The following is a 20402-nucleotide window of genomic DNA, read 5'->3' as shown; positions in this document are numbered from 1 at the left end:
GTGTAAACGAAAGGGGGACGCTTTTCCGGCACAGAGAGGAGACCCTGTGAGCCCGGGAGGCCCACCCGCCCACAAGCAGCTGGGAGGAGGCCTTCTCATGGCTAGATGTTCAGAGGAGCCCACAACAGGTCAGGCCGGGATGCTCAACCTGGGCAGGTCGAGGAGGGGCTGTGGACTGTGTGCCGAGGGAATCTGTTGTGGGTTCCATGGCAGGGGGACAATGATGACCCCACTATCAGCTCAATGTTTACCACCAGATGGGCTCTCACTAGCGCCTCCCACTGTTCCTGGTTACTCCGCCAGGAGGTCCCTGCTCAGATGTGCAGTGCTCACAGGATCAAGGCAGGCACCGGAGTCTCCCCAGGGTGGAGTGCTGATGGACGTGGCATGAGGGGGTCAGGTCTGAGCACCAACTATGCCAACTACATCTGGGATGGCTAACTGCAGGAAAGACTTGCTGAGGGGTTAGTCATGGCTCACAAGGAGGCCATATGGCTGAGTCTAGAAATTCCCCAAAGCCTCAACTGGTTATAATAGGGCTTTTCGGAAATGCTAAAATTGATTACAATCATGTGGAAGGCAGAGGCAAGGTGGAGCCCTGGGACCCCAGTATGGGGGGCAGAACTAAGCCTTAGCTAAAGATGACACAGGTTATGCTGGGTGTGATGGTGTGTGCCTGTAATTCCAGTACTTGGAGGCTGAGGTAGGAGGATCACCGTGAATTCAAGGCCAGCTACACACACACACACAGAGACACCCCACAGGGCAGGAGGCCCAATGAGACAAGTGGCTGGGTAGCACTGGAGAGAGGCCCTGTGGGAGAAGCACCTGCGACACACCAGCCCGGTCACCTTCCTGCCCCGGAGTCGGGGAGAGCAGCCCGTCTCCTCAGTGCTCACCTGATACTGGCTCCAGTCAATGTGCAGAGAGTGGGTCAGGAAGTCAGGAATGCTCAAAGGAGCATCAACATAGTCCTGAGGAGAGAATGACACCTATGAGACAAGGACTAAACACCAGAGGTGGCCATGGTGACAGATGGATCACTGCCCCAAAGCTGTGGCTACCACAGGCAGGATACCCTCTGCAGCACTGCTCTCTCCGGCCAGCTGCCTATGCTACACTAGCACCAAGGGCTCAAACACCACATGACACGAGCACTGGGCCACTGAGGTTGTCCTGTCACACTGAAGTGTCTGCTGCAGACAGGCAAGACCAGCCAGCCTCCAGGCGGGTCCTCACCTGTGCTGCCAACAGGAGGGAACGAGATGCTGCTGGGTCTTCACACTGTAAGCAAAGGAGTGAGAGGACTTCCCCTACTCATCCTGGATAAGGGCCTTCAAAGAAAAGGAGAGCTGGACACACTGGTACACGTCTGTAACCTCAGTGACCAGGGAAGCTGAGGAAGGAGGGTCATGAGTTTGAGCCTAGCCTAGGCAAAATAAAATAGAAGTTTAAAAATTAAAAAAGGGACAGGGATAGAGCTCAGTGTGAAGGCTCTGGGTTCAGTGGCCAGCAAAGAACGACAATAAAAAAGGGAAAAAAAAAAAAGAAAAAGAATTGAAGACATTAAGCACCTGCCTCTGCCTGGCAAACGTAAGGTCCTGAGTTCAATTCCCAGTACCAAAACAAGGAAAAGGGAAAGAGAAGGAGATTCCTTCAGGCAACAAAAGGGAAGGAAAAGGGTAAACGGTGCAGACACTTCCCCGGAGGAAATCAGTGTTCTCGCTGGCCTTCCTCATAGAGAAACACGGGGACCAGGCTGAGTGTTGCTGCACGTACCTGCTTCCAGTTAAATATGAGCCCTTCTGCCATATAATCCCGGTCCTTATATTCCTTGAAAAATTCACAGCCTGGAAAAGAAAGGCAGAGTTGCGATACCTTATGGCTCGGTCCAGTGTCTCCTGAGACAGCCCTGGCTGAGTCTCAGTCCTGTGAGCTCCTCCACACCCAGGGCTCCCACGAAGCTGAGGCTGATGGTCTAAGGCATGGGCCCTGCCTTCCTCACCCACCACTTCTCTGCACACCAGTCACCAGTTACTGCCCTGTTGTAAGCCCCTGCCCTGCTATCACAGACAGCTAGGTTAGGTAGAAACATCCCAGGCAGTCAGCCGGGGCTGGGCCTCAAGGCGGTCAGTGCGAAGATGAGAACACAGCACAACTGCGGCTGGAGGGGCTCCTAGGATCACAGTCACAGTGGCCAGATTGACACACCTCCCTCAGGGAGAAACGGAAGCTTGAGATGATTGGCACTGCCCTGTAGAGATTTCCTGTGTTATAAACATCATCTCATTAGGGGTGCGACAGCCATCGCCTCCCACCCTAGACTAAGACTAGAGACAAGATACAGATTACCGGTCAAGGTCAGTGGTGTCACCCAGGCACACTTGCTGTATGACCTGCTCCCACTGGATCAGCATTACCTAAAGGGATCTACTTGTAATCTTAATCACTCGATCATAACTTTGTCCCACATTGTACCCACCTTGTGATCTTGCTCTATAAAACTTCTTTAAGAAGTGGGCTTGCTGGCAGCCCATTCGAGACCCCTCCTGTCTCTTAGGAGCCATTCCTACACCTCATTTCTTTTCCAAATAAGTTTTCCTACTGTTAACCTGCTGTTCCTTAAACTCATTCTTTGACTCCGGGGAACATGAACTTGGGGTGTAAGACACCTAGCAAGGGGAGTTACATTTATCATTTCCCTTGTATCACTTGGAGGTCCTATATGACAACCAGTCCCTGCAGTGCCAACCCTAGCAGACAAAAGTATGGCTTACACAGGAGCCCATAACACCTCTTCAGGTTCTGCTTAGCTGCAGAGGCTGCCTCGAGCAGTTCTACATGGCAGCAATACCTGCCTGCTGGTCTAAGTGAGGACTCAACATCTGACGTGCTGGAGATGTCGATGGTGCCTGAACCCTCAGAGAGGCTCAAACTGATGCCACCATCAGGCAAAGAGGTACTTTGTGCACCACCTGCTAGAAAAGCCCTGAGCAACTCTAGCAGAGTAAAGCCTCCAGAGGAGAGGAGCAGAGGACAGAATGGGCTTCCCAGTATTCCCAGCTCCAAATCTCAGCTGTTCAGGGAGCCCTATGACCAAGAACAAGATGGTTAACATCTCGTATGCCTTTTTTCTTTCTTGTTTCCAGTGCAACGGATGGAACCCAGAGCCTTGCACATGCTAGACAAGCGCTTTATAACTAAGCTACATACATCTCCGGCCCTACTCCTTGGTTTCTTGTTTGTAAAGTGACTTTTAGGTTGAAACAGTTAATGTTCATAAGGAGCCCGGCCCTGGGGTGGTGCCCTGCCTGGCTGCTGCGATCAGAGGAAGCCTACCCCCCAGGCTTGCCTCACACTTACTGGGTGGCCACAGTGCAGCATAAGGCAGCCCCAGTCACCCGTGGGCTCCCACTGGCATTGAGCCCACCCAGTTATCCTGGAGCTCCCAGACACCAGAGGCTCTGGTCACACTGCAAGTCTGATGCAGTCCCAGAGGACACCAAAGCGCCCCTCTTCTGTGGGAATGACCACCAGCCAACAACATGCACAGGAAACTCTGCAGCAACCCTTGGGCCTACCTCTTATGTGAGGCTGCCCTGGAAAAACAGGCAGTGTCCCGAAGGAAGGAAGATCTGGGGACACAGTCCCTGTATCCCAGATCTACTTCTGTGCTCTAATCCCACAGGCCTTGCTGTTGAGCATGAGGCCAGGAAATAATCTTTAGCTATAATTTGCCAGCCTGCTCAAGGGTGCCTCACTAGAGAGCAGCATTATAAATACCAGACAGAGGCCTGGTGCTTGAGAGCCCTGGCTGAGCTCCGAAAGCTTACAGTGCAGAAGCAGCTTCTATGAGGAGCAGGCAGACTAAAAGGCACAGCCCTGGGCAATGCCTGATGCTCATTACCAGAAAAGGCTTCTGCACCCCTTGGCAGGCCAGAGGGAAGCAGGACAAGCAGGCCGACAGTGAAAGCCTGCTCAGGAAGAGGCCAATTAGATGGTGCAGAGGGTAGTCCGGTGTCTCAAGGAAAGTGCTTCCAGAACACCTTTCATTCTGAAGGTCCTGCCTGAGGCCCAGAGACTCACAGCCAGACCCGACACACTGCAGTTCCTGTCAGACTGTCAAGAGTCCTTCCAAGGCCCACTGGGATTCCTTAAAAGGCAGCAGGGTACACTTGGGGACTTCGTTTGGATACCAGTCATTTTTCTTTAAAAATACAGGTGTAGATGCTGGAATACAGAGTACAAAGAAAAACTTCAATGAGGAAGGCAGTAGCTGGCAGTGTCTTTGCTCGGAGCTGCACTTACTGTGTGAGAGGAGCTGTTGGAATCTGGGGACACATGGTCATGGTGACAGAGGCAGCTGGTGACCCCAGAGGACTCTGCAGACAGACATGACAATGGAAGGGAGTCTACACGGCTGGCGGTGAGTGGACTCGGTTCTCCCACAAAAGTGATTAGCCAGGAGCCACTTTGGAGTCGGGCCAGATAATCCACAAACCCAGAACTACTGCTGGCTCCCTCCAGCAGCTCCTAGCTGGGTGCAGATCCACGGAAACCGCTCGACTGCAGTGAGCCCATGAGTCTGGTCTCAGGGCAGGCCTGCTGAGGTCAGCTAGAGCAGTGGCTGGCTCACTGGGATAGATGGGCATGACTTGTGGCTCTGTCTCCACAGGCTGTCTACTAGTGAAACCAGAGAAAATCCTGGAAGGACACTTTTTTCTATTTTCTTTTCTTGCTTGTTTGTTTTTTATTTTTCTCTATTTTTTTTTATGAGTGTGCGAGTGGTTTCTACTCTGTATGTGGGTGTGGTTCTGTTTTGTTCTTTTATCTCTTTTCTCTTTCCTTTCAATCTTCTGCACCAGTTTTCCCACGCTGGTGGGACCCATCTTTGTCTTCTAATCTTACTTATAATCTCTTTCTCTTTTTCTGTTTCTCTATTTTCTCTTTAATCCATTTAAAATTTTAACTCCAAGGGCAAAACTGACACATTTTGGACTTATATATTACATATAATGATCCAGTTTTATATTTTATTATATAATCACAAATCTAGTTCATAAGGTTAACAGTTGTAAATTAGGGGTTAGCTCAGTTTGTTGTTTTCTAAGCTGTGTTTGATGCTATTGGTACCACTATAGCCAGAACTGACGTAAATGTTCTAAACAGCTGTTGGCCCTGATAATCCATGACTGAGACTAAGGGTCACAGAAAACATGGTGGCACAGTGCAGAAGAAGCAGGGCCTAGGCCAAGTGAGCAACAACTTCTCATCTCTAACTACAGAGATAAGATCAAAACCCAAAAACCAGCTATGGCTGGATGAAACTTAGGCGATGATTACTTCTCTGAAGAGTCCTAAATAGCACCAATAAAGCAACCCATCATAGGCAACTTACAAGCATCATCCCAGGAATCAAACTAAAAAAGAAAAATGAGAAGACAAACAAGATGCAACCCCAGAAATCCAGTTCACCAAAGGCAAACTCAGGGGGCAATGAAGTGGGACAGTCCTAAAGTCCCCCCATCAGGTCTCTCTGAAGTGGTAACAACAAGCAATTCAATGAGGCTCTCGGAAAAAAATGAATCAGAAATAATCTCTTAAATAACTATAGAGATTGCCAAAATATATACCATGCTTAGCAATGTTAGAGCAGATACAGATAACATATATGTATATATATATATATATATATATGAGCTTAAGCAAATTATGGAAGCACAGCACAGGAAACAAATGGAACCCCTAAAGCAGATTCAAACAGTTATCCAGGAGAATAAAAACTCCACTGAAAGTATAAAAAGCAGATTAGGCTAATGCAAGGACAGGATCTCAGAAATTGAAGACAGGTTTGCAGGTAGTGACAAGGAAAGAAAGATTTCTCAAAACTAGCAAGGGACCACGAGAAATCAATCCAACATGACTAGATCAGACAAAGAAGAATAATTTAATATTAATTGTACTCACTGAATAAGCAGGAGATCCCACAAATGACAATAAAAACATATTCATAGACATTGTGACAGAAAACTTTCCTAGTTGTGAAAAACAATCTGTCATTTAAATAAGTGAGGTACATAGAACTCTAATTAGCAATGATCAAAAAAATCTACACCCTGGCATATCAGTCAAGATTCCAGAAATTCAACATAAGAACAGAATCTTAAAAGCTGTTATGGAAAAGAAACAAATCACCTTTAAAGGAAAGCCCACCAGAGTGTTCTCAGCACAAACTCTCAAGTCAAGGAGAACTTGGAGTGAAATTCTCCCAAGTTCTAAAGGAAAACAACTTTCAGCCTAGATTGATGTATCTCACAAAACCATCTTTCAAAACTGATGGAGAGATAAAATATTTCCATGACAAAGAACACTCAGGAAATGTATGACCACTAAACCAGCACTCCAAAATGTTCTGAAGAACATTCTACAAAGATATAAAAAGAACTAAAATTCCATGAATCCTAACAGATACAATCTACCAGGAAAGGCTGACAATTAGGGGAAAGAAAAAAAAAAAAAAAAAAAAAAAAGAGGGCACCAACAATAGGACAATAACATAACAAGGATAAGTCAATACATATCAGTTTTAACCATTCATGTTAATGGTCTTAATTCAAGAGTAAAAAGACACAGACGGGCAGAATGGCTCAAGCAGCACAATCCAACAATATGCTGCATACAAGAAAAACATTTCATTAAAAAAGAAATTCACAGACTGAAAGCCAGAGGTTGGAAAACAATACTCCATGCAATAGGAATCAACAAAAAAGCAGGGGCCGCTGTTCTATTTGCAAAGTGAATTTTAAGCCAAGACTGATTAAGAGATAAAGAAGGTCACTGTAAAGGGAACAATCCAAGAGGAAGAGATAACAATCATATGCAACAAGTATCAGTGCACCCAACCACATAAAACAATTACTAATGGACATGAAAATCCAAATAAGCCCTAATACAATTGTATTGGGAGACCTCAATACACCATTGTCACAGAAAGACACATCAGCTACACAAAAATCAATAATGAAATATTAGAACTAAAACTTTTGAGCAAATAGACTCAGATGTCTTTATAGAGTGTCCCACTCCACAACATTAGAATACACATTCTTTTCTGTTGCACACGGGACATTCTCCAAAACAGGCCACATACTGGCACATAAAACATGCTTATGCATAGTGTAAGACCACAGTGCAATGAAACTGGAAATCCATGCCAAACAAAACCACAAGAACTTCATCAACACATGGAAATTAAATAGCACCCTACTGAACAAACAATACGTCACAGATGAAATTAAAATATTTTTACAGTTGAATGATAATGACAGTATAACATACCAGAATTTGTGGAAGACAATGAAAGCAGTCTTAGGAAGGAAATTCATAGCAGTAAATGCCCGTATCAGGAAATCAGAGCCAGAACATAGAAACAACTTAATGTTGAATCTTAAACTTCTCAAAAAAGAAGAGCAGGCAAAACCAAAAGCTTGTACAAGGGAGGAAATTACGAAGATCAGAGCGGAAATTAACACACTGGAAACTAAAAAACAATACAAAGAATCAATGAATCGAAGAGTTGGTTCTTTGAAAAATTAAATAAAATTGACGGGGGCTGGGGATTTAGCTCAGCGACATAAGCACCTGCCTTGCAAGCAGGCAGTCGTGAGTTTGATCCCTGGTACCGATAAAAACGAAAAAGACAAAAAAATAAAAAAAAAAATTAAAAAAAATAAAATTGACAAATCCTTATCAAGAAAAGGGAAGACTCAAATCCATTCGATCAGAATGAAAAGATGAAATCACAACAGATCCTGCAAAAATCCAGAAAATCATCTGTACCTACTTTGAAAACTTGTATTCTAATAAGATGGAAAATACAGAAATGGATAGATTTCTAGATACATATGAATTATCAAAGCTAAATTAAGAAGATATAAAAATCCTAAATAACTCAGTAGAAGAAATTAAAGATGTAATTAAAAACCTATCAACAAAGAAAAGCCCAGGCCATGATGAATTTATTGCTGAGATCTGTAAGAAATTTAGAGAAGACCTAACAGCACTACTTCTCAAACTTTTTAATGAAATTGAAAGGGAAGCAATACTCGCAAATTCATTCCTGGAAATAAGTATTACCCTCATTACAAAACCAGAGAAGGACCCAATAAGAAAGAGAATTACCGGGCAACCTTCCTGATGAACTATGATGCAAAAATTGTCAATAAGATACTGGCAAACAGACTGCAGCTAATCGTCAGAAAGATTGTATGTAATGATCAAGTGGATGCAGGGATGGTCCAACATACATAAATCCATAAATGTAACACATCATATTAACAGAGCCAAAGGAAAAAAAAAATCATAGGATCATCACAATAGATGCAAAAAAAAAAAGCCTTTAACAAAGTCCAGCACCCATTCATGATAAAAATCTTACAGAAAGTTGGAATAGAAGGTCTTTACCTGATAAAGGCCATCTAAGACAAACCAACAGCCAACATCATGCTAAATGGACAAAAACTGAAAGCTTTCACTCTAAAATCAGAAACAAGATAAGGATGTTCACTGTTTCCACTCTTATTCAGCATAGTACTGGAAACTTTAGCCAGAGAAATTAGGCAAGAGACAGAAGTAAAAAGATATAAAGATAGGAAACAAAGAAGTTAAATTATCATTATTTGCAGATGACATGATACTCTTACTTAGAAGACCCCAAGCACTCCATCAAAAGACTTCTAGACTTAATAAGCAAATTCAGTAACATAGCTGGTTACAAAGTCAACACTCAAAAATCAATAGCTTTTCTGTAAATGAATAACAAACTCACTGAGACAGAAATCAGGGAAACAATACCTTTTACAATAGCATCCAAAAAAATGAAATATTCAGGAATCAATGTAACTAAGCATGTAAAAGACATCTACATTGAAAACTATAGTATTTGGAAAAAGGAGATTGATGAGGATATCAGAAAATGGAGCGATATCCTGTGTTCTTGGGTAGGAAGAACCAATATAGTGAAAACGGCCATACTTCCAAAATTGTTATACAGATTCAATGCAATCCCAATCAAAATTCCAATAGTGTATCTTACAGAACAAGAGAAAACAATCCTAAAATTCATCTGGAACCAGAAGAGACCTAGAATAGCAAAGACAATCCTGGGCAACAAAGACAAGACAAGACAGGGGGTATCACAATCCCTGTGTGTGGTGGTACTGGCAAAAACACAGACCAAATGATCCATGGAATGGATTAGAAGATGCAGAAACATTGGCAGACATACTCAGCCACCTTATCTTTGACAAACGTGCCAAACACATCCACTGGAAGAAAGATAGACTCTTTAATAATAAATGGTGCTGGAAAAACTGACTCTACACATGCAGAAGTTTAAAACTGGACCCATATCTTTCACCATGTACTATGCTAAAATCAGAATGGTCTTAATGTTAAAACAGAAACATTAAACCTGCTGGAAGGGGCTGGGGATTTAGCTCAGCGGTATAAGCACCTGCCTTGCAAGCAGGCAGTCTTGAGTTCGATCCCTGGTACCGATAAAAATGAAAAAGAAAAAAAAAACCTGCTGGAAAATAAAATAGCTAAAATTCTTGAAGACATTGGTGTAGGCAAAGACTTTATGAACAAAACCCAGATTCCACAAAGAATCAACAACTGGGCTCTCACCCTACTAAAAAGCTTTTGCACAGCAAGAGAAACCACCAACAGAGTGAAAAGACAGCCCACAAAGTGGGAAACAATGTTTGCCAGCTGTTCCTCAGATAGAGGTTTATTATTGGGAATACATAAAGAACTCAAAAAAAAAAAAAATCGGTCCCCCCAGATTTAAAGACCTAACCCAAAAATGGGCATCTGAGATAAATGCACACTTCTCAGATGAAAAGTACAAACAGCAAATAAATATGCGAAAAAATGTTCAACAGCACTGGTCATTCAACAGATGCAAATTAAAACAATACTGAGATTTCACCTCACCCCAGAAAGAATGGTTAGTATCAAGAAATCAAGCAATAACAAATGCTGGAGGGGCTGTGAATCCTTCTCCACTTTTTTTTTTTAAACTCATTTTTTTTTTTGTCTTTTTCGTTTTTATCGGTACCAGGGATCGAACTCACGACTGTCTGCTTGCAAGGCAGGTGCTTATGCGCGGAGCTAAATCCCCAGCCCCTTCCCCCTTCCTTCTCCACTTTTTGTGGGAATCCAGAGTGGTGCAACCACTGTGGAAATCAGTGTGGAGATTCCTCAAAAAACTAAGATTGGAGGTCCTATTCAATCCGGCTATTTCCCCTTCTAGGTATTTTCCCAAAAGAATTAAAAACATGATACCACAGCAATATATGTGCATCCATGTTTATAACAGCACCACTTATCTTTTTTTTTTTTGTCTTTTTCATTTTTATCGGTACCAGGGATTGAACTCACAACCGCCTGCTTGCAAGGCAGGTGCTTATGCCACTGAGCTAAATCCCCAGCCCAACAGCACCAATTATAATAGCCAGATCTTGGAAACAATCTAAATGCCCACTGACTAAGAGATGGATAAAAAAGATGTGGTATTTCCATACAATGGAATACTACTCAGCCATAAGGAATGATAAACTGGATACTCCTTTAGGTGAATGGATGCACATAGAGAACATACTCATTAGTGAAATAAATAAGACACAGTATTATTTCATTACTGTGACAAGCTGAAAGAAAAAAACACACGTATATGTGTATGCATATGTATTTAAAACTAGTTAATATTACTGATTACTACTGCTGATTTTACTACTACTAAAAATAGTTACACTACTGATTTCTGAGTTCACTGAAGAGAAAGGTTTGCACTGGTATTGTTCGGACAATTGAATGTAGATGTCTTGTGCTCTGGGTGAATGACTTGGGGATGACAATGCACAATGTATGTATCATTCTTGCCCTCTGATTGAAATTCTGTTTTGCTTTTCTCCTCCTTGAAATAAAATAATTTTGGGGAAAAATTTGTGTATCACCTTAAGCATCTGTCTACAGCTGTGGGATATTTAGTTCTATGGATGAAGGTATCATGTGCTTAATTTTCTTTCTGTTTAGTGAAAACACGTCCCTGACTTTGCTATTACAAATAAATGGACACCGTGAGGAATACCTGCAGCCTCACGCCTGCTGGATTACAGGCGAATTACAGATGAAAAACTGGGTCAAACAGTGCTACCGTCCAGGAGCCCTGGAACGAGTCACTGTGCCATGGCAGAGAAGTGCTGGCCGCTTTTCTGCAGCAGTCACTGCAAACACCACAGTTTTCCGCCATGAGGTCTACCTGAATCAGACAAAGGCGAGCGGCACAGTCCCTCGACAGGACAGCAGAGCCGCTCTGCAGGCACGGTGCCTGAGGCAGCTCTGGAAGTCAGAAGCTAGGGCTGAAAACCAATTGCACAGTTCCCTACTGGCTGCCGCAAAGATGCCTTCGGGAAAGACTGTCACAGCACTGCTGACACCACCAAACCCATGTGCCACCAACTGCACTCTGCATCAGTCCGAGCTGCTTCAGGGAGGAAAGGCTCCCAGCTCTTGCTTCCCATGGACTCCTTTATTGAGAGCTTTTGCAGCAGGTGTGGCACCTGACACTCAAGTAGGGGGCCACCACCCTTATGTTATGAATGACAGCACCAATGCGCAGAAGGGTAAGGGCTGCTTAAGAGTTAAGGGCTGCTTAAGGACACATGGTGCTGATTCTGAGGGTAACACCCAGCTTTGCGGGTCCGAGACTAAGCTGGCAGGGAAGAATAATGCCCAGTGGAGGGCACTGTCAGAACACTACTCTCCAGGAACTGTGCATCAGTACCATCCAACTGCCTCTGACGAAAATGAGGCCACCATCAGCCTGCCTTTGCTGTTGGCTAAGTGCATCCGAGACTGAGGCCACAAGTGCAGCCAGCCCAGGAAATGGGCGAGGCCTCAAGGAGGATTTGTACTAATTTTGTGGCTCCCCAAGCCTCACACTAGGTTTGGGGTCTTCAGCCTTCTTTGCAAAAAGGCAGGGAGAGTGACAAATTAGATAAACATCCACTCAGAGCCCAGCCAGCCTCAGGGCAGGAACGTATCTACGTGCACAGACAAATGCGGTTTTGTGACCTAGAGTACTGTGCAACTCAGGGAAGCCACTGCACACAGGACAGACTCAACGACGTGTCATTCCACTGCAGAACAGCCTTGCTTGGGGTAACGGCCAACAAAGCTCAACCCCTGCAAGACACGCATGAAGGGCCATAGCTGACCAGGCCAGCACTGCGTGGACAGGCACCAAGATTACCAACACTGTTTCCACTTCACCAGCGCTTCATGGAGCTAGGAACGGCAGTGCACACCTATGTTTTATTTTATTTTATGGTATTGGGAATCGAACTCAGGACCCTGTACTTGCCAGGCAGGCGCTTATGCTACTGAGCTGTATCTCCGGCCTGGTACACACCTGTGAATCCAGCACTATGGGAGGCAGACACAGGAGGACCGCAAGTTCCAGAACTGCCTGGCAGTTTAGTGACTCAGTGAGAGAGACCTCATCCCAAAACAGAAAATAAAAAAAGGCTGCGGATCTAGCTAAGTGCGAAAGCCCTGGTACCCCAGTACTACAAAACAAGACAGAACTTTGTATCCACAGAGCACTAGTTCCTGTAAGATCTCATCGAACAACAAAAGCCTGAGTGCTGGAAACCTTTCATATTCTAAGTGCCACCCGAGGAAGCCTGTGGTTGGGACAGGGAAGCAACTTGCTCAAGCTGTGGCTCGTAGGCGCCAGTACTAGTATTCAATCCCCTACTGAGAGCTTAAGTCTGAGGCCTGTGACTAGGGCCCAAGGTCTGTGCTGGAGACACAAAGGTGCCGGGTGCCAAGGGCTCTCATGAGGAAGATGTGCTCGCTGCCTCTGGGCCGAGCCTAGGAAGCTGGGAACCTGAGTGCTCCCTACCTGGATATGGGATGGACAGGAGAGTGAAGTCGGCATAGCGCTGGGCTTTGTCCACCTTCTCAGAGGAAGTCACACTACAAGACAGAGACACAAAATGTTACGGCGTCAACACACAGGCATGTGCTGCTCCCGTGAGTATTACGATGTCTTAAAATTAACCTTCTGCTAAAACGCTGTTTTTCAGAGCCAAGAAATCTAACTCCCTGTTTCCACACCAGCCTCTCCCCGTAGTGTGGCAAGCCTGGACAGAGCCCAATGTCACGGGCACCTCTTCCGGCAGTGGCCCATGACACAGACTGGAGCTACTCTGATCAGAAGGTAAGTGTGTGGAAAGTCAAGTAAGGGCCCAAACCAAAGTGGGCACTGCCGCCTTTTCTACCCACTGCTGTGCCACCTGCAAAAAGGGAATGCACAGCACAGCGGCCCCTGACAAGGGAGGAGGTGTGCGGAACAGCCACCACCCAGGGGAGCTGTGCTCCAACCTCAGCTGCATGCTGTCTTTTTTGTGTAGACAACCGTTTAGGCCAACAAAAAGACACTGGAAGAAATTAACATTCAACACAATTTTGGAAAAGCTCCTAAAATTTCACTGTCCTAATCCCATGTTCTATTTTTTAAAGCTTTGCTCCAGTGTATAACAATTTGGTCCATACATATATTTTTATGTAACAGCAGTCACTGAAGCGAATTGAGTATTTTGAATGTTTTGCTCCATTTGAAGTGATTTGAATATACCAGAAAGCCAGGGAAAAAATAAAGACTATCCAGCCAAAGGCAGGACTGGAGCACCAGCCAGACTCTGCGTAAGCCAAGTTACTCAGCCTCTTTAGTTTTTTGTCTACAAAAACAAAGGGGGCTGGCGCCTGCCCTGCAGTGCTAACTGAAGACACGGCAGAAGTTCCACAGACAGCTGTGGCATGGCCAGCCTGCAGTGACCACCAGGAACACCGCTGACCTGCGGATCTGACATGCTGACTTCCCGCACTGAGGGGTCCGCGCCCTTACAGTACTCACTTCATACCAAACTTCACCTTCTTGTTCTCCACCATCAGGTCACAGATGTACTTGACTGACAGGTACCGAAGCAGCTTGATGTCATAGCCTCTGACCTTATCGAAAAGGTGTGTGTCACCACTCCTGAAATTAGAGCCAGAGGGACAAGGTCCAGTGTGCTCCTGCTGGGGAGGTGGGGCTCGCTCAGTGGCAGGAGCCCCATCCACCTTTCCTGAAGGCAGAGGGAGGGCAAAGGGAGGTACCTTTCTAGATTACCCCAACTCTGGGGCACATCTCAAAAGCAGCTGGAAAGGCTTGTTGGCACTGCCTGGCATGAAGCCAGAAGACTCCAATGATCTCAGTGCCATCAGGAGCAGGGAGCGGTGGCAGAGAGCTCCTGAGCTTCTACTGGAGTCTGCTGCCCTCCTCCCTGCTGGCCCTCACCGAGGACCACAGCTAGCCACATTCCCTGCTCACAAGGTAACAAGACTAACTGTAGGGCAGATAGGCTTCTCAGAGTAACTCTGCTGACTGACTGTGAAACCCTAGCAGTGAACCCCCTCTATGCAGCAAGCCAGGGAAACAAGGAGTGATGATCACCACTCTAACCCCAAGCTACCTCAGACAGGCAGGGTAGAAAGAATCAACTGTCACCATCACATTTTCTTAACAGCCACTGAGGGTGTCTGCAGTCTGTTCACCAAGAACAGTGTGCTGCAGAAGTGGGGTAGGGGAGGGTCACCTGACCTTGGGGGAGGAGCCCAGCCAGGGCTGCCAGAGCCCAGGAGAGGCCAGACCAGTGTGGGCAGCCAGCCGCACATGGCGCTACTGCTCATTCTGTGGTCACTCAGCACCAGCTCACCGGTCATGCCAAGGAGCTTTTCTAAACAGCCCATAGAGGGTTGCTGTGGCTTCTGGGATGGAACCCAAAGTCCTCACTGAACTACACCTCCAGCCCTTCTTTTACTTGGAGACAGGGTCTTGCTAAGTCACCCAGGCTGGGACTTGTGACTGATCCTCCCGCCTCAGTCTCCCATTGCGCTAGGATTATAGGGCTGCATGGGTCACTGCCACCGACTTACAGTGCTGATCTTTAAAACGGGGTAGAGTAATGTAAAGTAGCCCACTGGCTCTCTTTAGACACTCCAACACTGTTTTGTATCAAGCTCTTTTTTGACACCAGCCATGCGGTTGTGGGACTTCTCACTGCCACGTTCCTCCCTGTACCTTTGTGGGGACAACAGTTCTCTCCTTTTGTCCTAATACCAGAAGTGCTGTGTAATACCTGTGGGTTGGCAGCTGCCACCCTGGGTGCACACCTCAAACTTGATGGGCTCCGAAACAAATGCAGCCATTTGGAGCCTATCTCAGCCTGCAGACTGGAGGCTGAGGCAAGATCCCTTCCCCGGAGAAGCTGATGCGCCCTCGCCATGGCTGCAGGCAGCAATGGGAGGAAGCTTCCGGATGGCTAAGTGTGCGCTTTCAACCTTGTGGATGAGCGCAAAGACCAGGCCACGAGTATGGCCTAGGACAAAGACAGCACCAGTGTGAACAACTCCACACCAGTCAGACAGCCCATCCTAAGCCTGTCCCCTGGCACAGACTCCCACACTGACCGAAGCGCACAGTCTTCTTCTGTGACGTCTTCCGCATCTCCCCAGGCATCATCTGTGCCCCCTGCCAGAGAAAGTGGTCAGTCAGCAGTGAGGCTGCTCGCAGAGTTCCTTCTAGGGGTTTCTCCCTAGCAGCTCAGCACAGGTCAAGCCGCCAGCCCCACCCCATGGGCAGCCCCCACAGCTCCAGCCCTCCATGCACCCTGCTTATCTGGTATGCTGCCTTCCTCTCATGAGACTTTATGGGTGGTCTGGCCCGTGGAAAGGATGCCTTCGTCTCTGGGAGCTTGCTCCCACCCTCTGCCATACCACTGTGGGACTTATCTGAGTGGGTTCACATCTGATACCCACAGGGCTGTTCAGTATTTTTTTTTTATCAGTACCGGGGATCGAACTCATGACCGCCTGCTTGCATGGCAGGTGCTTATGCTGCTGAGCTAAATCCCCAGCCCCCAGGGCTGTTCAATATTCACCTGAGAAAAAATAGTTGTAGCCAGAACGTCCATACAGCTCCCCCCATCCAGCCAGTGTGGCAGACCTGCAAATATGCTGGGAAACAGAGAGCATCCTCAGGCTGGTTTCTGAAGCAGACACGGTGGAAGAACACCAGGGCCTCCCGCCACCCATGGGCTGGCGCGTGGGCTCAGGCAAATTCCCCAAGGCCGGGCTGAAGGGCACCTGGAGCTCAGCCCAGAGTCTCCGTCCCAGGAGATGCCCCACTCAAGGACCCGAGACAGACCTGGTGGGCGCTGCATGCAGGTCACACCCTGGGAATGGAGTAAAGCCCCCAAAATTCCTGTGCCTCGTTTTCCCTCCCAGTGCAGCAGCTGGAGTGCAAGGCCTGGTGCACGCCAGGGAAGTGCCTACCACCAGCTATCCCCTCAGCCTCTTGCTTGAATGTTCTTGCACTTTTTTCCTCATCACCGAGGGGATCAGGATGTGAACTGAATTCTAGACACTAGGAAATTGCACGAATCTCAGTAATGTTCAGGCCACAACTTCAAATGACCATTTGAGGAGAGGTGGTGGGACAGGGGGCTCAGCTAAAGCTCTAGGCTGGGAGAACTTGCATTATTTTAGTGTGTAGGCTGTGAGGCCACATGGCAGGAAGCCCACTTCTGAGTGGGCCACGTAAGCTGGGGATGGACAGTGGGTCTCCCGATGAAGGGAGGGGAGCAACGTGCTGTTCCAAGATGGGGTGCAGAGCCCCGCAGGGAGGGAAGGAAGGAAGCGGCGGAGAGGCATCAGCTAGAACCCTCTGCTTTGTACTGGTCACACACGGTTCCAGAGACTTGCACTCCTGGGGGTCTTACTCAAACACCTTCTGGACACTGACCCTGCCTTCCTTCGTGCAGTGTGAGATCTCACACAGCCTCTTTTCGGCTGAGGACTTTCTGTTACCCCCACACACACCAGGGGTCAAATATACATCCTTGGCACTTAATGGCATTGCTACCCCTTTTGGGTTAAAAGTCTCACTGAACTGCTCAGCTGTCTAGCCTGTGCTCAAATTGTCATCATCCTGCCTCAGGCCTCCAGAGTGCTGGGATGGCAGAAGCGTACCACCACGCCCAGCTTGTCATTGAACTCTGAGACCTTCTTCTCGCTCTCCATTCTTTCCCCAAACTCTTCTTATCCTTTTGGAAACGGCCAACCCTGGGCCCAGCAGGTCAGAGACAAAAGAGTAAGGGATTTGGTGAAGTCCCCAAGTGAGACACTCAAGTCAGAAGTGCTTGCCCCATAGCAGCCTCTTCTAGACAGGGCTTTGGCCTGGCACGTGCTGTGTGTGCAGGCTGGCCCCAAACTCTCGACCCTCTAGTCTCAGCTCCCAAGTGTTGGGATTACAGGTATGAGCTCCCACAACACACCCAGAGCTTTAACCCTTAAGGCCTGCTCCTAAGCCTCGTGGTTCCCAGTGAAGATCCAGCATTTCCTTTCCTTCACTCCTTTTTTTGAGGTTGGGTTTCAGGATGCAGCCCAGGCTGGCCTCAAACTCACAGCAACCCTCCTGTGTCAGCTCCCAAATGCTGCAATTACAGGTGTGCGCCACTATGCCCAGATCATAACCATCAGTTCTGGGCGTTGGCAAAATACATTCTAAATGTTCTAGTTACCCAATTAGGAATGGCCTCCAACTCTGCATAGAGAGTAGCACTGGGTAGGAATTGCACTGGCCTAATAATCAACTTTGGCATACAAAAGGAGAGTGATGAAGAGCTGCAGTTCAGCAGCAGAATGTTTGCTTAATATATGGAGGGCCCTGGGTTTGACTCCCAGTACCAAAAAGAAAAAAAATTTTTTTGAGACAGTGTCTCACTATGTAGTCCATCTGGCCTTGAACTCATGGCAATTCTTCTGCCTTAGTCTCCTGAGTGCTGGGATGACAGGCATGTGCCACCATATCTGGCCAAATTTTTTAAATATATAAGTAAAAGTGGCTGTCTTTGCTGTCCATCTGGTAAGGGATACCAGTGGTGGACATCTGTAATTCCAGCACCTGGGGGGCTGATGTTAGGAGGATTCTGAGTTTGAGGATGACATGGAAAACACAGCAAGTTCAAGGCCAGGCTGGACTACGTGCCCAGACAACAAAACAAAACAAATCCTAACCCAGGTGTGGTGGTATATCCACTAATCCCAGTACTCTAAGAGACTGAAGCAGGAGGACTTCAAGCTAGAGTTCAAGCCAAGCTTGGGCACTAAATGACTTACAGAAACTCTGTTTGAAAATAAAATAAAAAAGGGGTGGGACATGGCTCAATGTCAGTTCAGTCTCCAGTAAAACACTCACATGTGTGCATATGTGCACAAACACACAGACACACACATTGGCCTAGCTGTCAATGGTCTGGGCAGAATGAACAGCAGGGTGTCTGACCCCACCTTATGCAGACCACACAGGATGGAGTCTGCAGGCAGCAGGAGGCAACACTGTGAGATGAGAACAGCTCCCCTGCTTAACTGAGGAGCAGGAGGTCCTAAACTGGCGTTGGTAATGACTCTCCCAGCCCAGGTTAGAGACCTGCTGAGTCACACAGGAGGACAGGTTCTCTTTGGCCCAAGCGGAAGCCTTTCCCAGTGGTTCCAACCTCCCTCTGAATACCTTTTCCTGGACTTGAGCCCCAGGGACCACTGTGCCCATCTCTCCAGGAGGTGGCCTGGTAAGCACAGCGGCTGTTCCCCAGCAGCTCCTCCTCCTGAGGACACTTATGTACCGGTGGTCAGCTCAGGCTGGCAGGAAGGCCCCAAGGCAAGGCTGCTGCCTAGAGACCAACTGGACAGGCACAGACAGGAAGCGCATGGTGGTGCATTTCTTATGCAACTGCTGTGGGCACAGGTAGCAGTGAGTCACTGCTAACAGACAATGGCAAGCAAAGAGGACTGAAGGGCACTGTGCCACCTGGCATGAGGCAGAAGAAAGGGGACTTCACAGCAAGGCCTCTAGGACCACTTGAAAAGGCCAGCACCCCGTCGGGCTAAGCCTCTGCAGCATTCCAGCGTGATTCCTCTGAAATCCACAGACTCGGGCCCTCGGAGACTCATGTGCTGACCTCCTATCTAGACTAAACTCCAGGAATCCGGAGCTGTCTGCTGTGGCATTTTCCCAAGTGAGCTCAGCAACATTCCTTACTCACGTTCTGCAGAAACAGAAGAGACGCTGTGTGGGACAAAGATGCGGCCACAGAGCGGAAAGGTTCTTGCCCTAGTATAAATCACTGTAGGGTTATGGTGGTGGTCTAAGTGGCGGAAGGCCAAAGCAGGAGCACCTACCACTTCCTGCTTCTTCCTCAGCCTTAACTGCAACTCCCCTTTCTGTTTGTAGGCAAAGAAAGCTCCAATCAGTTCCTCGTGCCTCACCAATGCCCGCCCTAAGCGCCACCGCCATCAGAGGTTGTATGTATAATCCCAGAACCCAGGCTCCAGTAGAGAAAGCCAGGCCGCCTGTGGTCATGGACTTCTCTCCGCGGTCCTTGGAATAAAGGTAACTTTTGCTTTATATTCTTTCATCACACCGAAACTCTTTCAAGGACGTCTCCGAGCCTGAACCCTGTCTGCGCTCAGATCTGGGTGTGCTTTCTCAATGTCGGCAGTGAAGTCAGGACAAATTTGGGATGCAGTCTTTCTCTCTTGCCTTTTTTTTGGTGGTATTGGGGACTGAAACCAGAGCCTTCACACTGAGGTATATCCCCAGTCCTGTTTACTTTTCACGGTAAGACAGGGTCTTGCTGCGACACTGTTTGTCCAGGAAGCACTTGGAATTGCGGCCCTCCGGTCTTGGCTCTACGCTGGGCCAGTACTGTTTTCTCAGGCGACAGAGAATGCTTTCTGCAAGCCTGTTCTCACACTGCTCTGCGAAACACAGGCGGTCCGTCCCTTGCGCTCATGTGCACCCCCTCTAGCCACAGAGGCCTCCTGGCTCTTGCTCCTGCACGCCTCATGTTCTCCAGTGTTGCATCGCCTGCCTGAAGTCCTTCCCTCACCCTCCTGTGGTCCCGACAGAGGCCCACCCACATCACGCTCCCTGGAGGCCACCAGTCTGTCAGGCCTTACCACCGCCCCCTTCAAGTTTCCTGACAGCATCCACCCCATGCAACTTTCAACTGCACTATGGTGTTGGAGATGGGTTCAAATCACTGCTCTCTTAGGTATAAAGTACAACTGCGGAAATTACTCAACCACTCTTGAGTCTTTTTCCTTTTGTGTGAGGCAATATCCCTTACACCAAAAGATAGCAAGATAGGCAAAATAAGGCCCTGTTAAGAGACCAATGAACAGCAGCCATGAGAAGGAAAGCTCTATGCAGGGAAAAAGTCTTTGTTTTAGAA

The 20402-nt window shown here is 47.4% G+C and overlaps 1 protein-coding gene across 4 annotated transcripts in view; it reads right to left on the bottom strand.

Annotated features, from left to right (window-relative positions):
- Mtmr14 (myotubularin related protein 14) overlaps positions 1 to 20402 on the bottom strand; it is a 45126-nt gene that overhangs the window by 16724 nt on the left and 8000 nt on the right. For 3 of the 4 annotated variants that reach the window (XM_005001102.3, XM_013146328.3, XM_003464133.4), the window contains exons 4-9: positions 16050 to 16125; positions 15580 to 15640; positions 13985 to 14107; positions 12971 to 13044; positions 1780 to 1850; positions 900 to 974 (exon numbers count right to left, since the gene is read on the bottom strand). In XM_005001102.3, the coding sequence (XP_005001159.1) occupies positions 900 to 974; positions 1780 to 1850; positions 12971 to 13044; positions 13985 to 14107; positions 15580 to 15640; positions 16050 to 16125 (480 nt within the window). Of the gene's footprint in view, positions 1 to 899; positions 975 to 1779; positions 1851 to 12970; positions 13045 to 13984; positions 14108 to 15579; positions 15641 to 16049; positions 16126 to 20402 lie in introns of those variants that run through there. The other variant, XM_063225216.1, reaches the window with a different exon arrangement.

Source organism: Cavia porcellus, unplaced genomic scaffold (assembly GCF_034190915.1).
Source record: "Cavia porcellus strain 051 isolate PalLab524CR breed Dunkin Hartley unplaced genomic scaffold, mCavPor4.1 scaffold_15, whole genome shotgun sequence".
Classification (NCBI taxonomy): domain Eukaryota; kingdom Metazoa; phylum Chordata; class Mammalia; order Rodentia; family Caviidae; genus Cavia; species Cavia porcellus.
Note: the sequence above shows the minus strand (reverse complement) of the source record. Positions and strands in the feature narration are given on the sequence as shown.